The sequence below is a fragment of the Schistocerca serialis genome, chromosome 3, assembly GCF_023864345.2.
Source record: "Schistocerca serialis cubense isolate TAMUIC-IGC-003099 chromosome 3, iqSchSeri2.2, whole genome shotgun sequence".
Taxonomy (NCBI): Eukaryota; Metazoa; Arthropoda; class Insecta; order Orthoptera; family Acrididae; genus Schistocerca; species Schistocerca serialis.
This window is the reverse complement of record NC_064640.1, coordinates 399,011,245-399,034,580: the sequence shown is the minus strand read 5'-3', so window position 1 is coordinate 399,034,580 and position 23,336 is coordinate 399,011,245. Positions and strand designations below refer to the sequence as shown.

General features: G+C 35.5%; 1 protein-coding gene across 4 annotated transcripts in view; it reads left to right on the top strand.

Moving 5' to 3' along the window:
• LOC126470254 (AP-3 complex subunit sigma-1) overlaps positions 1–21,573 on the top strand; it is a 121,200-nt gene extending 99,627 nt beyond the window's left edge. For 3 of the 4 annotated variants that reach the window (XM_050097968.1, XM_050097969.1, XM_050097971.1), the window contains exon 5: positions 20,868–21,573. In XM_050097968.1, coding sequence (XP_049953925.1) covers positions 20,868–20,990 — 123 coding nt within the window. In that variant the 3' untranslated portion in view covers positions 20,991–21,573. Of the gene's footprint in view, positions 1–6,136; positions 6,280–20,867 lie in introns of all 4 variants that reach the window. The other variant, XR_007586160.1, reaches the window with a different exon arrangement.
• Positions 21,574–23,336: the final 1,763 nt, after the last annotated feature.

Sequence of the window (23,336 nt, the reverse complement as noted above, 5' to 3'; positions counted from 1 at the left end):
TGCTTTTTTGTGAAAACAGTTGTACCACAATCAGATTATTGGTCAACTGGTAGTTGTCCATGAAAATGAGTAAAATTAGCTTTTTAAATATTGATCAACTTAGTTTTGTATAGGCATCATTTGATTATATTGGAAGAAAGAAATTGGGACAGCAGTAGTTCTATAAAACTAAACTGAATAAACCAGGATAGAAATGATAGACTCTGCAAAAAGTAATACTTTTGAACATCTTATCGTAATAATAATAATGTTAACAGTTTAATTCCATTATCTATAGACATTCTTGAATTGGTGTACTATTATTATTGATAAGTTTGTCAAGTTGACACTACTGTTGTCGATCATAAGTTTGTCGAGCTGACTTTAAAAATCAGTTTTGTACGTCTCTTACGAGGTTTTCTCATCGTGTCTTATCAATGTAAGTGATATAATTGTTCAGATTTTGTGTTAATGTCTTCATTTGTTTAACTTCTTTCATTCTTGAATTCATTCATTAAATGGTGAAACTATTATCGTTGACAAGTTTGTTGTTTCATCCACTTGAGTCGTGAACCATCATGAAGTTTGAAAAATCCTGAAGCTTATTATCAGTGAGAAAAACGGATATAAAAACTGAACCTGATGCTGTCCAAAGGGCACAGCAGTAAAGAATTGGTGTGTTTGTAAGCACAGATTCTTCAGTTTTTGTAATTTCGTTAAATACAACACTAGGCTTTTCCCTGTTGTTATTTTATGCTTTACATATCTTTATATGTGCTCACAAACGCATGAATTCTTTACGGTCGTGGCCTTTGGACAGCTTCACCTTCAGTTTTTTATATCCGTTTTTCTCACTGATAATAAGCTTTAGGATTCTTCAAAATTCATGCATTTTCGTCATCCGAAGCAGATGAAATTGCAGGAAAAAGCTAGATGCTTAATAATAATAATAATAATAATAATAATAACAATAACAATAACAAGATTGCAATACAGGATCAAACAATAAACACCAGATATTACAGCAAGCATATTATTAAAGATCCCAATACCACAACAGATAAATGCAGACTTTGCAAACAACAAATAGAAACAGTAGATCACATCACAAGCGGATGTACAATACTAGCAAATACAGAATACCCCAGAAGACATGACAACGTCGCAAAAATAATACATCAACAGCTTGCCTTACAACATAAACTTTTAAAACAACACGTTCCTACATACAAGTATACACCACAAAATGTACTGGAGAATGATGAATACAAATTATACTGGAACAGAACCATTATAACAGATAAAACAACGCCACATAACAAACCTGACATCATACTCACCAATAAAAAGAAGAAATTAACACAACTAATTGAAATATCCATACCCAATACAGCAAATATACAGAAGAAAACAGGAGAAAAAATTGAAAAATACATCCAACTGGCTGAGGAAGCCAAGGACATGTGGCATCAGGATAAAGTTGACATTATACCAATTATACTTTCAACTACAGGAGTCATACCACGCAGTATCCACCAGTACATCAATGCAATACAGCTACATCCAAACTTATATATACAACTTCAGAAATCCGTAATTATTGATACATGTTCAATTACCCGAAAGTTCCTAAACGCAATGTAACATATACTGTACAGTTAAAAGGAAGTGACGCTTGATCAAGGTCCGCGTCACTTTCATTCCGAACCAGACCTAAGGTCTGAGAAAGGAAAGATAATAATAATAATAATAAACACACTGTTAAGAGAAGAATCTGAAAAAAATTCTCACAGGATATAAAATTTTGCCACACTTCAACCTCTGACCTTAAAATTGTACCATCATTTTAATTCAAGCTTAATTTTTGTATTTGAAGAAATCGTACTAGAGAAATGTTGTTGCCACCACTAATTGTTTGTTACATGATAATCTTTTAATATATGGCATAATAGAAATTATTACTAGCTCAAATGTTACTGAAGTCAGTTTTGGCTATATATATATATGCATGAACATGGGTGAAGAAGTGGACCTCCAAAATAAATGCACAGCTAGATAGTTGCAGGAAAACCAGTCATAAAATGGACTAAATACCAGAGGTCTCTGCATCTGTCAAAATAGAATTAAGATTGGGAGGAAACACAATAATTTAGTGATTAATTAGTAAAGTTATCCATGATCTCTGGTCATGGGGAAGAGAATGGAATGGAAAAAGACAATCACCAATGAAATTTTGAAATATCATACTAGATTTTAATACTGATGTTTAGTAGTCATAAAATAATTTTTTATTGGCTTCATACATAATTTTATGTTAAAATTATTGTTCATTTTGTTTAGCTGTACACATCTACAATTATTTGATTTATTTCATTGTAGGCTGTAGTGTACCTTTGTTCCCAAATTTGCACATCCACAGAAGCTGCAGTTATTTCTTAATTTTAAATTAGTTATAATAGTACATATTGCTATTCAAAGCAGTGTATTGGTGTGAGATGGAGAGTGAAATAAGCAAAAACCAAAAACATTTCCCTATAGGATCTTAATTCAGATAGCAGGCATCACTTCTGGTTGATAATGCATAAAAAATAACTTGGAAATAAATGACCTAACTGTTTTCTCATTAAATGAACAAAACTGCTGTACATTTTGAAAAACTGAAATTAAAAGGCTGTGTGGTGGTGGTGAGGCGATTATAACCTAGAAGAACTACAGTGAATGAGTTTCCTTGGTATGCTCATAGGCTTCTCCAAATATGGAGACTGGCAAAATGATGATACGTCAAAAATTTTGAGAAATGTCAAATGCTCTGTGAAATAATTTGTCTCAAACTACGAAATAAATTACATTAAGGAAATATTTCACATTCCTTTGAATGATACTCAGAATTGTGTTCAACAGATGAGATGCATCAAATGTTTGAGATGCATCAAATGTTTCTCTAAATTTATTTTATTTATTACTTTTAGACAAATCATTTCACAAAACATTGGACTTGTCTTTTTCCAGAACACATGAAGTATTATATATAGAAATATCGATTGGTATTCTGTTGTTATTAAGAATGTATAGATCAAGATAAAGCAAAGGTGACTCAATTTATCATTTAATCTGGTAATTATATTACTTTTTCAATTTGAATAAAAATTCACAATTTTTACTCCAGTATAACATTTATGCACAAAATGGTTAGGCCTTGAAAAGATGAATGTTTTGACATTTGATTTACATAACTAACAGAGTGACTTCGTGAAATGTGTAAATTTTCCCTCAGATCATGAATTAAGGTTTTCTTAGTTATTCTCTTTACTTTGAAGCGATTAAATCTTTCTTTGCAAAATTAGACCTCAAGCTAGTCAATTTGTTATCCTTTTTGTCCATTTCCTGCTCTTTGTTTTGCTATGAAAATTCTGACAAAAATGCATTGTGTAATTTCTAGGGAGTCTTGTTTTCATTCTGCTAAAACATTTGACCAAAAAATTGTAATACAGCAGTAAGAAATAAAGATAATGCCTTGGCACTGTATTTTGATCCAAGTGATGTTTTCTAAATTTAAAGAGAATACATGCAAATATACTTTAAAATTATAGATTGGTCTCTTCATAGGTAGAACACAGCTCTAAATAATCCAAATATTTGAACTGTTGACCACGCTAAGCCACAGTGCAAACAGAATGCTGCAGTTGGATAAAAACACAATTTCCACATCTTCAATGGTACGTCAGAAAGAAATAACTTTAAAGCTTCTGTGAGCGAAGGATTCTGATGCTCCTGGAAGTTAGGAATTAGAATGTTTTAATTGATAAATCTTATGATGGAAGAAACCTGACCTGACTCCATGCCTAGAGCCTAAGAGAAGATCTAGAATGCCACCCAGTCCTAGGAGTAGGTGGGAAAATGTGAACATTTATTACCCACCTCATAGACTCCTTTCCTCACTGAATGCAGATTGTTATTTGAGTTGAACGCCTTAGCACAGTATATTAACTGATCTGTCCTCCTCAAGACCTATAAATTTTTGATAGGAACTTTAATCACTTCACTTTAGTCTCTTCACTTGAATTCTGTGCAGATGTCCGCCCGGTAGCTGAGTGGTCAGCGTGACAGACTGTCAATCCTAAGGGCCCGGGTTCGATTCCCGGCTGGGTCGGAGATTTTCTCCGCTCAGGGACTGGGTGTTGTGTTGTCCTAATCATCATCATTTTATCCCCATCGACGCGCAGGTCGCCGAAGTGGCGTCAAATCGAAAGACCTGCACCAGGCGAACGGTCTACCCGACGGGAGGCCCTAGCCACACGACATTTCCATTTCCTGTGCAGATACAACATATTAAGAAAACCATTGAGGGGATTGAACTGCATGTGATAACACACAGATGTGTTCCACCATTTCAACAGACCCACTAAGCTGTTTACACATTACACAGGTTTTGCTAATAGTAAGGCATTTCTTACCACACTTATTCATTTGTTTGACCGCATCTTGCCACAGTAATTTTTTCCCAGGTCTGGAACACTAGGAATTATTCTGTGGGGGTTTCCTTGTTTGTTTTTGGAGTGTTTCTCCTGATGCTATGAAGTCATGTTATATACCTACATCGTCACACATGCTTTTATGTGATTGACTTCTCTGTAACTTTGTGAGAAGCTCATATTTTGGCCCCATCCATTATTTATGATGTCAGCTGTACAAAGCGTAGCATAAATCCACAGATCGGCTATTATATGGAACACACTTGCCTACTGGAAAGACAGTGAATAAAGCCTTTAGTCACCTAAGTGATACATTGTTTTAGGATGTCTCCTGAAATTCTAAAAATTTTTGATGATTTGGTAAAGTTAGCAGACTTAAAAATTAGTCTACATGACTTATTTTCAAGAGAAAACCAAAATACATGATGATAGACTGAAAGCTGAAATTCTCGATTCTGTCTTATGATATTTATTCACAGCGAAAAATGGGGCAATTTTGCCACTACTCAGTTGCTGTATGGTTACAGAGATGAGTGACATTGTAAATAATATTAGTGCCATTGGAAAGTAGCTGAAATTGCAACAATTCAGGGAGACCATTAAAATTCCTGTCAGGATCTATACAGAATAGTCAAGTGAATTACCTCCACTTTTGACTATAATTTACTGCAGATCCCTTGAACAGAGAACTGGTCCCCCTGACTGGAAGACAAATATATCATACACAACAACAACAACAACAACAACAAAAAAGCCACCATATATGACCCACATACCTGCTATTATGTCGTTCACCTCTTTCTGTCGCACAATTATTGAGCATATTCTCTCTCATTCATTAATGGTGTTCCGTAGATACCTTCCTTTCAGGAATGTGAAATGAGTCAAGTTATGCACTAAGAGAATCAGCTGCAATAAATTGTGTTAACTACTGTTAAACTGCATTAATAATTAAGTATTTCTAAACTTCTACACTTTATATGTGGTTACGCAAGCTAAATTTAACTCAGTATATGTAACACAAATGCTGCAGTCATTTGTATTAAATTGCAACTATTTATCTTCTGCTGCTGGATCACACCAAATTGATAATAAGAGGCCTATTTACAGTGGACTCTGCTGGTTATAGTGCAGCTAAGAGGGCTGTTGAATCATTGCATGTAGATAATCAGGTAATAAATTAGAGGAATTGTTAACTATGATGTGTTTAATTTTATCTTGCTTTAAAAGTAGTCTCCATTTCTTGCTTTATGTTTCATAGGAGCACAATTTAGAACTTTGAACCAGAATACAGAATCCCGGTCAGAAAACTAACAGTTGAAGTGTACATAACAATTAGTATTGCATTCATGGAAAATCCAGTATGCAAAATATGTGTAGGATAAATCATTCTTTCCCATTTCGTCTTATTCTTGATCACAATCTCAAATCCCCGACATATTCTCCAGGTAACGGCCATGCTCACAGATATTTGTTTCTCCCTTAATTTGGTTCTTAATTTCTCCTGTGGTTAACATGTTTCCCCTCTGGCACCCAACTTTCATCCTGGACCTGCAGGTACCCAATAAATTTCACCCAAATGGCGCATAGATCCTTAATCACACACGATCCCCACTCTCAATATTTGTTCTGATGAGCCGTTTTGTGGCTGTGTTAGCACACATAACTCTGTGTTCTGTTCGCAGTGCTTCAGAGGAAGAGTCAGTACTTTCAAAAACTCCAGCCAACTACTCTGATTGTTGTGATCTGTTCAGTGCTCTCTGCTTAATGTATGAGATGAAATGGTGTTTTAACTTATTTTATGCCATATGGAAAACTGTGTCAAGAGGTAATAGCTATATTTTGTAGTGATATTGATGTGGAATAACAGGCTGACCTCAAAGATTTAACTCATTGAATGTTATAATATTTTAAACGTAAAAACAGTCAACTTGTATTGTCTGGATTTGCTATGTGTGATTTGAGAGTAATGTTATGTCATTACATGTAAGAGTAAGTGTGCAGCAAGTTTTTGTGCCCCCAGTGTGAATGCAATTGTGTTTGAGCTTGTTATGAACTATGCACTGTCATGGCTCATGAAACCATTTACTAGGTCAGTGTTAGTTAACCACATGTAACACTTTCATAAAGTTACCTTTTTTCAGAGGTGTGTTTGTAAACTGATAAAATAAATGCAGTGTTAAAACACAAGATCCATAATTCAGAAGAATCAGATTCAAAACTTTCTATTTTCTGTGGTTTCAGTACATTATTTCAATGTGATGAAAGGATAATTCATTAGCTAAGCCTTAGACAGATTTCACCATTCACCTTTGTTAAAAATTAACTTGCATTTATGTTCTGAAGGCATCACTGATGCTGTTGCTTTACAAAAAAAAAAAGCTTTGACAATAAAGCAGGTATTTTCTTCAAAAATTGCTGAGTGGGTACCGTTTCTTTATTGGCTGTGGTGTTTTGTCTAAGAAACTAGCCTCCTGTCATGTACCTTACATCATTCTCATCATTAATAGCAGTGTGTGAATTGTCAAAATGACTGGTTGGTTGGTTGGTTGGTTGGTGGGCTGGTTTGAGTTGTACATATCCCATAGATCATAAATGAGTTACCCAAAATGTTATACCAAATGACATGAGTGAATGAAAATATCCAAAGCATGTTAGCTTAGTGATTTCAATGTTCCTTATGTTGACAGTTGTTGTTAGTGAAAATGTATCTGGACCTAATTTTTTTTAGCTTGTGTGTGGTTTTTCCAATTTATTTTTTGTCTGTATGCACACCCAAAAACTTAGAACTTTCTGCAGTGTTCATTATTTCTTTTTTTATACTGTCAATTAATTGGAAGTAGGCTGTGTTTTTGACAATTCAAAATTGGGCACGCTGTGATTTTTCAAAATTTAAGAAAGTCCATTTGTACTGAATTGGTGAATAAGTTTCGCATAAACATTATTACTATTTCCTGTCACAATGCTACTTGACTTGACTTTACAGTAATAACTGTATTGTCTGAAAAAGACCAATTTTGCCTCCTAATAAAATAAACTGGTAGATCATTAACATAGTCCAAGAACAGAAATGACCAATGATTGAATCATATGTAGCACGAAATGTTATTTCTCCTGTGAATTGTTTGAACAACTTTTCTGCACTTCATTTTTCAAATAGGAAGTAAACCAGTCACACACTAAAATGTATTCGATGCAATTAATCGTATTAGAAAGTTCTCCCTCAGGGTACTGTTCATTGTAAACACACAGTTTTGTTGGGTATAAAATACGTCCTGCAAAGGCACCAAGATGTTATGATAATTTATCCAACTGTTTTGGACAAAGTTGGTGTGCAGTATGAACTAAATAAAACATTAATTAATTATGCAGGTATCTGAGAAACATTTTCATACTATGTTAATCACACTTGATACATAATACGTATGTACGTGTGTGTCCTTGCATAGACAGTAATAATTTCACAGCTGCACAGCAAGAGCAAAACAAAATGTTGAAGTGATATGTATTGTCATTCCACACATTTTGCTCTTCACCTTATTTTCTCCAGTTTCTGCAGAAAACAACTTAATGTAGAACACTTCATAACTTTTACCAACTTCTTGAGCGATGGGTTTTTAATTCTAAAAGCAGAGGAAATATGGAAAGATATGTGTCCGTAGTTTCAGAAATAAAAACACTCAGATGGCAAAAACCATGTTGAAACTACTGGGGGAAAACAAAGCATTTTGCATAATAACAGAGCCACAAATTCTGCATAATCTGTACTGCTTTTCGTAGCAAAACAATACATTAGGACATAAGGTCACAATGAAAAATATGCCTTCTGTCTGTCAGTGTTGGTTTATTGTGATAAATGTGCATATTACTATAATATGGCTTCATTTTTGGGATTTCATAAGATTTGCAGAATTCTGTTATGTCCTAGTAAAGCAGTCTGATTTGAGAGGTATTAAGTTTAATCAATGAGTGGAACTGATACACAAAAAGTAATGTAGTACCAACAAAAGTATTCCTATTTACTAAATGCCTTTTACGAAAGTCTACAGCAGAATTCCTTTATCATTCTCCAGTTGGAATTTGATTACATACACTCTGACAAATGATAATGTGGGTAATGTTGTCTTTCTTCAAATAGTGTTGCACAATGTGAATAATTATGTAGTGTAGTTTAGTGCAGTAATGTTACCAATATATGAAGTGGAGTACTATATTCATGGGCAACCACAGAAAAATCAGTGCCAATTTCAAGCCAGCTGAGAGATTTCAACATCAGTTAGTGTTTGAATGTATCTGTGTGTAATTACTGTTAGGGGACCCTGAACTCGCTTAGCAAAGTCAGCTCCTGTGTCTTTAGGCCATGAATCTAGGCAACCATCAAGTTAGAAGTGCTTCTTTGTTGTGCAATATTGTTATGTACAGGATCAGTCCTACAGAGATTGGCTGTAACGTGTTATCTGACATTTCGATAACTGAAATGCAACTGAATGGCATGAGATAAGTCAGCGTCACCACCAGTGTAAGTGTGATGTCAGGATTGGTGTTTGCATATTGTGATGTGGGAGTCACATAGTGTATTGGGGTAATTGATGGCAGAAAACCAGTTCTGCTATTCCTGTACAAATGGCTTTATATGTTTCAACCATCTGCTCAGCTAGTGTGTTCTTCAAATGCACTCACAGCTTCAACCTGCATCAGTCTCCCCCCCCCCCCCCCCTCCCATTCACTTTATATTTTGTAGAAGTTTCGTGGAATTAGCACTTCTGGAAATTTGGGTGCATTGAATTCTCATCTTCAGTTTTTCAGTGTATGCTATGTTGATTATATGACAGTCCACAATTTTTAGCCAGGTGTCTGGGCTCAAGTCCTGATCTGGCACTCAGTTTCTTGTTGCTAGACACTATGTGATCAAAAGTACCTGGACACCCCCAAAAACGTAAGTTTCTTATATTAGGTGAATTGTACTGCCACCTACTGCCAGCTACTCCATGTCAGCAACCTCAATAGTCATTAGTCATTGTGAGAGAGCAGAATGGGGCACTCTGCAGTACTCACGGACTTCGAATGTGGTCAGGTGATTGGGTTTCACTTGTCTCATACGTCTGTACGCAAGATTTCCACACTCCTAAACATTCCCAGGTCCACTGTTTCCAATGTGACAGTGAAGTGGAAACTTGAAGGTACACGTACAGCACAAAAGCGCACAGGCCAACATCATCTGTTGACTGACACAGACCGCCGACAGTTGAAGAGGGTTGTAATGTGTAATAGGCAGACATCTATCCAGACCATCATACACGAATTCCAAACTGCATCAGGATCCACTAAAGGTAATATGACAGTTAGGCGGGAGGTGAGAAAACTTGGATTTAATGGTCAAGCTGCTGCTCATAAGACACACATCATTCCAGTAAATGCCAAACGACGCCTTGCTTGGCGTAAGGAGCATAAACATTGGACGACTGAACACTGGAAAAACATTGTGTGCAGCGACAAATCACGGTACACAGTGTTGCGATCCGATGGCAGGGTGTGGGTATGGCGAATGCCCTGCAGTTGTGTTTTTCATGGAGGGGGCTTGCACCCCTTTTTGTTTTGCATGGCGCTATCACAGCACAGCCTACATTGATGTTTTAAGCACCTTCTTACTTCCCACTGTTGAAGAGCAATTCGGGGATGGCAGCTGCATCTTTCAACACGATCGAGCAGCTGTTCATAATGCACGGCCTGTGGTCGAATGGTTACACAACAGTAACATCCCTGTAATGTGTTGGTCTGGACAGAGACCTGACCTGAATCCTATAGAACACCTTAGGGATGTTTTGGATCACTGACTTCATACCTCTCCTCAGTGCAACACCCCATGAAGACGGGCTGCCATTCCCCAAGAAACCTTCCAGCACCTGATTGAATGTATGCCTGTGAGAGTGAAAGCTATCAAGACTAAGGGTGGGCCAACACCATATTTACCGATGGTGGGTGCCATGAACTTTTAAGTCATTTTCAGCCAGGTGTCCAGATACTTTTGATCCCTTAGTGTATATAATCTTCTCATGCTTTTTTTCTTCAATAGGTTACATTTTTATTAATTCTGTATATATCTTTGTATTCTTCTGGGTACTAAAAAACTCTAATCAAATTCAGGACAAGATGCAAGCTGCAACTCAGTCTTTCATATTCCCTGCAGTAATTTGTCAAATCAGTCAGTTTTTAATGCTTACTTTCTAAAGCAATTGTTAGCATACGCCCCCCCCCCCCACCCCCACCCCAGGTGAAAAGGTAAAATCCAATTTATGATGTCGCCTTTGTGAATAAAATCCTGTTGTGTAGATACAAAGCTTAACTGCTTAGAAGTCTTCTTGAATCAGTAAAATTATTGGAACAATCTGTTGATAGATTTCATATATAAGGATAAGCAATTTTAAGAATACAATATAAGTAATAAAAACCTTTTTGATATGTGCATTTGCAGTTGATTTTCTAACAATGAAAGAACTTTCGCTCAGTATTTTAAATTTCTGCTTCAATTTTAGTGATGTTAGTAGTTACTTGTGATACTTTTTTCATACTTGAAAAGTCCTGTATCACAGGTTTAGCAACAGTTTTGATGTTAGGACCCTTTCTTAGGGTTCTGTACATCAGTCTGTAAAAATGGAAGCCTTGTTGGATCACTTCATTGTCTGTATGTCTGACTGTTAAGAATAACTTTTTGTCAGGAATGATTAGAGATACCAAGTTCAGATTTATGTCAAATATGAAGTTGTAATGTTCCTTGGTGGTGTAAACAATTTAGGAACCATAGACCTTAGTCTCTGACCCAAAAGTCAGCTTGTTGATACCTCTACCTGTCCTGAGGAAAAGGGTCTTGACAGACGGACAGCTTGACAACAGAGTGATCATATAGCGGTTCTGTTTTTACCAACTGAGGTGCAGAACTGTAAAAGGTGAGTTATGTTTTCTTCAGTACACTTTGAGAGACGTCATGTGATGTCTGCTCAGAGCTGATCTCACCAAAGAGAAAAGACCATAAAAAAAGGAAGGGGGTGGTGGTAAAGCACATTCCAGCAAACTGAGAGGTTGCATGATTGAATCTTGTTTGTACTATGGATTTTTCAGTTGTTGTTTTAACTTAGCCTTCTCTTCCCAATGAAGTGAGGAGTCGCCAGAAACAACTTGTTCAGATTTCATGTGAAACTGGAGGCCCCCATTCCCCGGTTGGATAACTGCGATAGGTTAGGGACATGTAAGTTACTAAGGTGATGTACAATAGGAAGACTTGCACCAGGCCGTTGAGCCACTTGAAACAACAACAACAGTAATAATAATAATAATAATAATAATTATTATTATTATTATTATTGTAATTGTAATTATAATTATAATTGTAATTATTATTATTATTATTATAATATAATAAATGAATAAAATAATAAATAAAATATAATAATAATAATAATAATAATAATAATAATAATAATAATAATAATAATAATTATTATTATTATTATTATTATTATACATAATCAAGTTTGTACGGAACCTTCAAAACACCAGTCCTACTTGCACTTGTCCAGTTCCTTAGTTTGTGCTGAGAATGACAAGGATCCTATATGTATAGCTTTGTATATCACTTTTTTGTTTGTGGAAATTCAATGCCCGATTGTTTTTCTGTTACTTTTTTACACTTGTCTTGTAGTAAACTGTTCTTAGATAGTGAACCTCTCAACTATAATTTAAAATGTGGACAAAAATATCCAATTTGTCAATTAGGGCGATCCACTATACACTCGATAAAAAATGCAACCACTGATTAAATGTATAATTTTCAGAATGATATCTAATTATATACACATTATTGCCTAATTGTATCAAGAATAATAAGTGGTTGTAAGAATGAATGCAAGAAATGAAGTAGACGTAGTGAGATACCTCACCAAGGATAAGTGGCAAATTTCATCAAAATACAGATACAGGTGTCTGCGTTGTGTTAATAAAGGCTGAAGTTAAATATGCTTGACTGTTAGATCATAATAAGTAGAATACTTGCTCCATTGTAGAAGGCTGAGGTAAGTAATCTGTTTGTCTGTATGGAAGAAGTATCCCACCAATCCCCAGCAGTGAGTTAGAGAAACTGTGGATAATCTAAATGAGTATTGTAAAACAGGAATTTCAGTGCTGCTTATTGTGTACGAGTCCAGTATCTTCACTGCTGTATTTTGTAGCAGCCCTACAGCAATGTTTGCATACCAATACTTGAAACTAAGTATAAATTTATAGTTGAAATAATGGTATACTAAAAAATAATACCAGCAGTATTAAAATTATAGGAACAAATAAGAAGGGAGCTAAACCTTACGCATTCTGTTCCCAGTGTGTGTTGTGAAATCCTCTTGGATTGCAACCCACATCCGTTTGAATAAAATTCTCGAGATTTCAATAGTTGTCACACCCCTCTGCAGAATGTAAATTACTAACTGTTGGGAGTAGCATATTGTCCTCTGTAAATGGTCTGTGAAATAGTCCATAACATTCCAGAGGTGGGACAAAATTATATACACAAGAGGAGGAGCAGCATCAAGCAGTGCACTGTAAATCTGACTCACTGTCAATGTGAGTTGATAAAGTGAGAGGATGTGGCACCATCTCTGAAATTATTACCCTCACCCTATAATGCTCGAGCATAGTTGTTTTTTTCCTGGTGTTCCGAGCTGGTCCATGCCTTACTAGTAAATACTGTTGATCTAAATTGTTGCACTGTAATTGAATTTCAGCTGTTATTTATAACTGAACCCCAAGACATTGTTGCATGGGCCAAGCTTCTCATTTTTCTGAATTATAGTTTCTGCCTATTTTTTTAGGTATTGTTTCAACATCAGTGATTTGCCTAGATCCCTTTGTTTTGTAGGTGAATGTATTCACACTGTTAATTGTTTGTCCCTCATAGATACTGCCACATGCACAAGTAGTACAGTACACAGCTGGCACTTTAATACCTATGTTGTTATTCACTGATTGTAACATTTCCTGAATCTTCAAAATTGTTGGGAACATCAGACTTAAGACATACTTCTGGTGTGGTTGTCGTATTTTGTTAGGTGTTGCACGATAATATAGAGGAAATGCTAGTGGCTTTATCTCTTCCCCTGAACCATGATGTGACCGTCATTTATTGCATCTGAAAGCCTCAACAATATAATTCATGATATAACTGTTTTCCTTGAGCATGAGTCACAAATGCATTAGTTCACACTGGAGATGACCAATGTCAAAAATCACTTATTCCCTATATGTTAATATGTTTAAAATACGTTTCTTGGCTTTCATGAACCATTTAGAGTGAATTGCCTGAATTGTGTAAGTACACACACGTTACCTAAGTATTAAAAATGTAAGTTCAGGAGGATAGTGATCAAACACAGAGCTGGAGACTAAATTGTATTTTGTTTTTACATTCTGTAGATATTGATTCTAGTAAGTACATATGTAAATGTAGTGTAAGTGAATAGTCTTTGATGCCATGCATAGTGCAAAGTTTGAAAACAATATAGGAGCATTGATTTTGATGGATCATCTGACACCAACATAAAGCATATTACTCTGAATTTCAAGCTTTGTATATTTTCTCATCAGTAGTGGGAAGGATATGTGAGATATTAATGCAGGTAGAAAAGTTAGCTGTGAAAAAAAAGCATAAGTTATGAGGATTCCTTTGATTAGAAAGCACAGGGCAGATATTTGTCCAGTTAAGGATGAGCATCTTGTTTCAGAAGGCTTTACATGCATTGACAACTTTGATACAAGTTTTTGTCAATTAAAAATCACGTTCTAAATTTTGTGTTATTCACAATGATTTTATCTACTGCTGTTTATTGATTTATCTTTCAACTTCCCTAGTGAGATTTTATATGAAAACCATGTTCTTCTTAATAAGTAATGTAATTTTGTGTTTATTGTAGGTAGGTGCACTATTTAGCAGAACCCTGAAAAATCCTGCTATATGAAGTATTCTTTCAAAAATTTATTATGGTATTAGAAGCTTAAAAAGTCATTACAAATGCTTTAATGACACATATTTTGAAATCTGTAATTTCATTGCGGGATCTCTGGTGCAGAGTCTGGTTTATAGTACAAATTCAGTCACGTGTAAATTACTAGCATAATCACAATAAAAATAAAATAAAATTTACAAAAAATCTGTAGTGGTTGTTTTCATTGCTAAATGAGATGACAATATCTTGAAATTCGAGGCTTTTGTGTCTTTCGGAAAACTGTAAATTTAATATTGATTATCCCAGTTATGGATAAACAGCGCCCTTAAATTATCCCAACTGATGTAGTTAGTTCAATGAGGCTATTGTAGATTCTGTCTTCAAACATACGAAAGTCTTTCAGCACTAATGATCACTTCTGTCAACATAATAGTTCATTGAAAGTAGTTACATGGTCAAGCAGGCCTCAGAAGGTGTAGCTCATAATGTGGCTCTACTGATTTGTCCCTTGTATCTCTCTAGATCCAGACATTGTTTCCCATCCTTAAAAGAATGGAAATGGAATGACGAGAAAGCAACGAACCATTTTATACGCTCATTCATAGTAATTTACTGATTCATACTCCACTATTAATGAGGTAATATGGCCTATCCCAGGTGGCTATATAACAAAACAACATTGACATGTTTGGATGCTGTAGAGAATTGCCTAGTTTGAGATAGTGGCAGGTGAGACTATTTTCTTAAAATTGTCAAGTAGGATTGTTTTGGAACTATGTATTACTCTCGCTGTTAATCTAGCATTTGCCTTGAACAAATTATGCCGAGCACATATACTTTAATTCAGGCCATCTGCAGTGCACCATAGTGATGAAATAGCAGCTGTTGGCTTTGTTTTTACACCTTGAGGAGCTTAGTAGTGAGCAATTTATCACTTACACTGACATTGTGTCCTTGTCATTTTTGTAACTTTTTCTGTACAGCAACACAACTGTGCTTCTGGATGTTATTCATGCAAAGTTTGATGCTTCTTTTCTTCACGTGACTCACAATTCAAGGTTACCATTCAGAAAAACAGAGAAATGGCAGTAGCCATTTGGTCCACACACACACACACACACACACACACACACACACACACACACACACACACACACTGCTATCTTGTAAATTTGGATTCCTAAGGACTATCTTTTTATCTGAAGCATTTTCTGTGTCCCATGTGCTATTTCACACACAATTCAGTGTAAATTATGTTTTCCAAGTTTGTAAAATACCTTGCCTCCGTGAGTGGTTTCCTTGTTTATATACTCCCAGTTCATGTTGCTGAAGTGAATCATCAAGCCAGGATGAGTGAATGGTCTAAGCTCCAAAATATGTTTCAGCCACTACATTTCAGAGTTTCTGTAAATGAGGTAAAGGCAGAAAATCTTTCAATAGTAATTTTTAATTGAAACTTATCATCAAAATGAAGTAATAACATTCCTTTGAGAGTAAACTGTATGGATTACCTACAAACCTACAAACAGTCAGTAAAATTTGATAGGCTCTTCATTGCTCCTTTCTGTTTATCTTCTTTCATTTATTTCATTGTGTACATAAATGTTTCATTTTGCTTTCTTCGCTAGATGTGGGTACTGTATTTGTGAACCTGTGAAATGGTTGTGTAAAAACTCATTCAGTAAGCACTTTAGCAGACCATTTTAACTTTGTTAAGAATGAGAAACATCTCTCTTTATATTCTTGGAAACCTTTTTTTGAGTAGCCACTTAACAGTGCTTTCCTTATGTTTCTTCAGCATTTAGGTAACACTCAGTGGAATGCTATTGCTTCAATATTACACTTGCTTCTAAAGTTTTGTCATTTATTTCTTGAATTTCTGGGTACTTCCTTTCACAAGTGTAAAGTTTTACAAATTTGTCACCCAGTAAAGTCATACTTTGTATTAACAAACTAATACTGTCAGGTTTCTTCAGAATTTCCCATATGCATGGTACTTCAGCACATTTTTTTACAAACATACGAATGGAATGACTGATTTTGTTGCTTCTCTTCATAATATCATTTCAATATCTACATATTCGTGTGAGGGAATATTAGCAGTATTTGTGATGTGCTCGACCATATTGAAATAATTTTATTGAGTTGAAAGACCTGCTGTAGACTGTCGCACATCCCTGCAAAGTAGTGTACACCAATCTTTAATATTGATCCACTTTGTGTGTGTGAACCTATGATATTTACTTTAAAAAAGGTAGATTTTAATTATTGTAGAAAAGTCAGGCATCTCAATGAAAACTTAACAAATTTCCAGTTCGCTATTTTAATTACTTGAGTTTTCTTCAGACTATTAGTACCCACATTCCTTCCATTCTTGTTGTTTGTGCTAACTTATTTGTAGTAATGTATTGTTTTTTTTGTTTGAAACAGATGCTATTATTGTATGTGGCACACTTGTCCATCATAGTGATAGTACAATAGAATTTACCAAAACAGGAAGTATCTTGTTACTCAGGTTACCCAGACAAGCCACTAGGCAGATCCCATGACCCTTTTAGTGAAAGTGGTCATAAGGTTATAACTGTAATGATAATCCCTTGCAAGCCCATTCAGGACATCAAATTTCTATGAAGTACGCATTTCTCTGTTATAAGAGGAGTACCTTAATTAAATGTTTCCCTACAAATTTCCCAGTTTGACTAAAACATGTCAAATGATATAGCCTTATAACACTTATCTTGAGTGCCAGTGTTCTGGCACATTGATGTTAAAAGGAGGTTTACTAAACTCTTCTTCTCATGTGACTGGATTTTTCCCCACCTCTACTTGAAAGAAGAGTATCACATTTAAAGTCTAAAACAAAGTGAAGAGGGTTCTTCAGTCAATTTATTTAATGATTTAGATTTTGGCTTTGAAAGTTATCATTTGTTATTGAGGATGTTATTGATATAAACTATTGCTTTTATGCGTATGTTATATCCTAATACTGTATCAGGTCTGCTCAGTTGTAGGTAAAGCAGATGAGTTGCTTAAATTCATGAAGCTTTTCTGCAAAAGAAATTGCATATAAACTCATATTCATATTACATTAAAATGTTGTTAATGTATGTGGGATTCATATCATGTTGGACCAACAGAAGATATTGAACATGTGTGAAGAAAGGTGGTGCTAATTATCACAGGCTAGTTTGATGGGCAAGAGGGAGTAACAGAAATATTGAAAATCTTAAATGCAGCCACTCAAAAAAAGACACTAAATCATGTGAAAACCTGCTTAGCAAATAAAAAGAAGTGTCTTTTAGGGTGAAGTTGGAATATGCACCAGCCCCATGTGAATAACCGCTCAGAGATCCGGAAAATAATATCAGGAAGAAACAAAAAGATACTGTACAATAAAAAGTGCCCACTGCCATATATTTTATTGTAATTTTCTGAGTATGAATATCTTAATTTAACAAAAGTATTTGGTTATGTGAATCATTGTAGGAGCAAATACAAGGGGACTTAAAAAATAAATTACACGTCATCCTATGCTGAGACAATTGTGCAACAAGAGGAACATATTATCAGAAGAGAGTGCACGTTCTGGGATTCCTGCCGACACATTTCTACTGCAACATGCTTGATAGTGCATCACAATATAGAAGTAAAATGGTGTGGCATCTGGAGAAGTACTCCATAAGTTGAAGTACATGGTAAATACAATTCAAAACATCTAAATTGCACACAGATTCACTATAAAGTTCTGGCAGTATATGGGTAAAATGTAGTGTCACATTCAGCCGTAGTGAAATGGTGCCAAATGTTTAACCAAGGCTACACAGATGTGGGTGATGCCATTCAGGAAGGAAAACCATCGACATCAGCCACAAATGATGATGTCCATATGATTGAGGAACTGATACGCTGCAATTGCATATTTCCCAGTGATAAGGATGTACATGCAGTGGTCCTCTAAAGGCCCTGGTAGCAGGTAGCAGATTTCTGTGATTGAGGAACTGAACAATTGGTACATCTTTCTGGCTGTTGTTTTTGAAAACTGGTGTCGTATATCTGTGTCACATTTAGGTGTAGCACAACATTCAATAAATGTTAATTGGTCTGCCATTATAATGTGTAACAACTTGCTTTTTGAAATCCCCTCATGGTTAGTTTTATATTTAACAAATAGGAAGCAAAGAGTCTTTCTGTAACTTAATCAAAATGAGCAGATTTGAATCTAAGGGGAGTGAAATTGGAGACACCATAGTCTTCTTGTCATGGCCCAATGCTTTTGTTAATATACATAACCCACCACTAAACATCACAAAGTCTGTTTTTTGCTTCACAAGATGTAATTGTGAAAGACACAGAATGATTAGCAAATTCGGGTAGGGAACATAATCAACTTGTGGAGTACTGAAAACTGATTGTCACTTAACTGTAACAAAACATAGCTCATGTAGTTTCTGCTGAGGAACACTTGTAAATGTAAAGTGCTTATTCCACAGAGTGATAAAATCATTAGTTAAGTTAAAAATTTTAAATTCTCTGGACTACAGAGGGTGTAAAGTTTTCTTGGATATATTACATTCAGAATCTGTTGCTAATGCTGAAGCTTCTGTCACCACTATTAGAATAATTACCATTGGCACTCGAAAATGTTGGCTTCTTTATGTGACTTCTTCCAGTATTGTCTCCCACAATATCATATTTTGGAAGAACTGTGTGCTGCCACAAAGAATATTTGTAGCCCACAAGAGGGTGATCAGAGTGCCTGTTCTCAGATACTGAAAACCACATTCATCATTGTTAGAATGCCTCAAAATTCTAGTTCTTTTATTATTATGGGATTTGTAATTATTAATGTAAATACATTAAAAAGGAACTGTGGTGGTCATTTGGTTAACATACAACAGAAATCCAATATGCTCTTGAAGAACACTTCCTTAACCACTTTGGAAGAAAGTTACACTATGCTGCAGGCTCTGTTTCCAACAGACTTTCTGCAGAAATGAAAAAATTTGAAAGATAAGCACCATATATTCAAATATAATTTGAAAGTCTTCCTTGAGGAACATTCTTTTGTTGTGCAAAGGATTTCCTCACTCTAATTTAAAGGCATTAGCTGTAATACGTTGTTTGTTTGTATCACTATTGTCAATTAAACTTTCAAATTCATGTCAGTATTATGTGAATTATGTTGTGACTTGTTCCATGACCATTTACCTTTGGCTTATGTGGTCCCACAGAAGCTGAGATAAATAAAATGAAAGTATATATTTCATTTTTTGTGGAAGTTACTGGCTGTGGGAATAAATATCCTAGGGAAATAAGAGGTCTGTTCACAGTGCAGACAATGTAAATGATTCTGTGGTACAAAATGTCTCTAATAGTTAACCACAGTTATACAGTTTCATTGTTGGATATTGAAATATCTTTGTAACTTTCAGTTTGATAGCTGCTTCAGTAAGTGCTTCAACTAAGTTCATGGAATAGTTAAAAATTGAAATTTTAGTACTCCTGGTTACCTGGAAAATAGTCTCCTTCGATATAAAATATTCCCAGTAAGATCCCTGTTGATCGTGCATTTTTGAAATCCTTTCAACACTTCTCTTGTTTTCTCTTCTTCTTAATGTGTCCTCCTTCATCTACATTTCAGGTAAAGGGTATGTTTCAGGCTTAAGTACAGTGAATAGAAATGATGTGCAGCAGTACAGTGACATGTTGTGCATCACAGAGAGGTTTCCTATTGAAATTTCAATAGTACATTTCGAGAAGAGCAGCACAACATATTATTTCTTCCCATATACATTTTACGAAATGACCGTGATGAAAAAATTCGAGAAATTGCAGCTCATACAGGGGCTTGCTGTTAATAGTTCTTCCCGTGAACCATTCATGAGTGGAACACAGAAAGGGGGATTAGTTAATGCTACCAGAAACACCCTCCACCACATGTGCCAGGTGGCTTGCAGAGTATTGATGGAGATGTACAGCCATTATCAGCAATAACATCTTTGTGTAAGACTTTTTGAACAACAGAACATTGTTTGATATTGTATGTTTCCAGTTCAGTGACACTTAACAATAGATAGTAAGACAGCCGAATAATACAGTAGATGACAGTACTACAGTGTGGTCTTTCCTCATGCATATGTCTTACATTCAGGAATGTTGTGATTGACATTTTGTGAATAAGTAGTTTCATTCAATAATGTGTTTTCAACATGCATTGAGAGATATATTCAGATGTGAATCAGATTTGCATGTTATTCTTAAGGAGTATAAGGTGTAAAGGAAGTGTATTTGTGTATGTGTGTGTGTGTGTGTGTGTGTGTGTGTGTGTGTGTGTGTGTGTGTGAGAGAGAGAGAGAGAGAATTTTGTGGTGGTTGAATTTATGTTGTATTGCTATTTGTCACTAAAACATTTTCTCGCAATGTTCAGGCTGGGTTGGCTGCTGCACCAGCGCGAGCAGTTTCTGCTGTGAAGAACATGAACATTCCACAGCAAATCAAAGACATTAAGTTACCAGATTTGCCTCAAGCGATAAAGGATCTCAAGTTTTGACTAGAAGAAATAGTGCGAAACATTTTGTTACCAGCTATTTTTATATAATATGTGTGAAAAGACAAAAAAAAGTAATGAAGTTATCAATAATGGCCCCTTATTTCTGTTTCTGAGCGCTATCAAAAAGTTTTTACCTGTGAACTTCACATGCTGTTTTGTTTCAAATGACATGTATTTGTACAAAGTGCCATGGTAAGTCTTTGTCCAAAATGACAGTTACTATTGTTTTGTTCTTTTTTTACAGCAAAAGTTAGTTCTCGAACTTGTATATACATGGAGAAAGTGACTAACCAGTATGGATTGTAATTTTTAGTACAAAACTGTTAAAATTTCCAGTTCCTGTAAAATTCCATAACTATTTTTATTCTAATTTGTCCAAACTTCAGCTGTATGAACAACAAGTGTGTGTGTGTGTGTGTGTGTGTGTGTGTGTGTGTGTGTGTGTGTGTACACAATTAAATGTTACAAATGTTTCATATATGATATTGTAACTCTTTTTGCAATTCATTAAAAGGGATTTTTATACTTTGTTGGAGTAAAAAGTTGTGAAATTTCTTTTGCAATAAAGAAATAGTACACAGCAGTGAACTTGTAAAAATATTGATATACATTTCTTTAACTTGACTCAGAGGTTTACTGGATCTGAGATCTTGGGTCATGTGTCATATTGTGTGAGAAACATAATTTTTGTGAGCAGTGATAGTTCAATTGGGACTGTTACGAACAGTCAGAATACAAGTGCTGATGCATATTACTTACATACAGACCTGATAAATATGTTTGTTCCATTACATTCTGACATGTGCAGTATGACTGAGATGGATGAAGTACATTGCAATGTCTGGAATCAGCTTCTTGTGTTGTAATTGTCTTGAGTGTCTCAACTACTGTTCTATCAGTAATTTCCTACAGACTAATAATTTATATTTGTTTCCATGTCCCTTTTGTTTCAGGCACTGTTTAAATTGTTATTTGTTGTTATATCTCCGAGGGGCTGCATTTCTGTTGGATAACTCTTTACATAATGTAATCTCTTGTGTTGGCTACCATTTGGTACTAAAAAATAACTGTTGTAGTGAAAAATTATGGATCATGTGTATTCCACTTATAGTTGCTAAACAGGAAAAAAATGAAACTGTAGGCTTTGGCGAAAATATGAGGCCACTGGGTAGTCTGTGCAGTCCAAGCTGATGTCTGAACTTGACAGAAACTTGACATCTCTCACAGTTCTGTGACCAGAAACCAGTGAAAGCTAGCGTGACAGTTTTGTAGAGGAAGTTTTCTCTCCCTCTCAATCTTTCCTTTTCAGAATGTGCTTGTGGTTTAGTGTTAAGTGGGTTGCAGTATAAACACAAGGTCCATCAGTCAAGGAGGCCAGACATAATGTGTGTTTATACAATATTTTGTCACTATCCCTAAAGTAAGTGTCTAATAGAAGCACAAACACAATTCATTTCACTACCTGACAGGAGAGTCCAAAAATATTTCCACTTTTGAGTTGTTGGCTGGCCATTTATCTTGAAACATTTTGTGCACAAGTGTTTGCCCTTGAAACAGCAACTGCCCAGGTCTTCCCTGCCCACTGCAGCAAGCATCAATGTTATAAGGTGCCCAATACTGGTTTCGCTTTGACAAGCAGAAACTTATTTATTGTTGCTTGTGTTTCCAGTCTGTTTTACACTGAGAATATGGCACAGTGCCCATCAATTTAAATGGCTACAGATTTTGGTGTAAATGAATGGAGTGGTGAAGAACAGATGGGAAATAGTACAATTTTTATTCATCTGTATCCTATCCAAAGCTGTGTACTTTTGGAGCCGCATTGTGCAGAAGGATCCAAAAACTCAGCAGTTGCTAATGTTGATGACTCGTGTGGCACCTCTCAGGCAGCATGTGACATAAGGAATATTGAAATATATAACCTACTATGACAGTTAAAGTTTACCTGATGCGAATGAATTGCACATTTATCATTATTAAATTATGTCAGAAGACTATTTTAACCCTGCGACAGCCGGCAGGATCTGAGAGACCCACTGGTTTTTGTTTCACTGAATCTGTATTTTTATAGTTTGTGATTTGACTTGAGTGCTCTGCTAGCTTCCTGAAACATCCGAGGGAAATTGTTCGTGTTGTGAATGAGGCTTTGCTTTGTTTAATCATCGTTTGGCAGTGTTCCAAAAAGCGCATGGGTCTGTCAGACCCAGCCTGACCTTTTACATAACTAATTTCTGGCAGTGCGATCTCATTTTTATTTTCGTGTAGGCCTATAATTGAGTTACTTTGTAAACCAATTGTGATGTCTTACTACCGAATTCTCACTGTCAGTAGTCTGCAATATAAAAT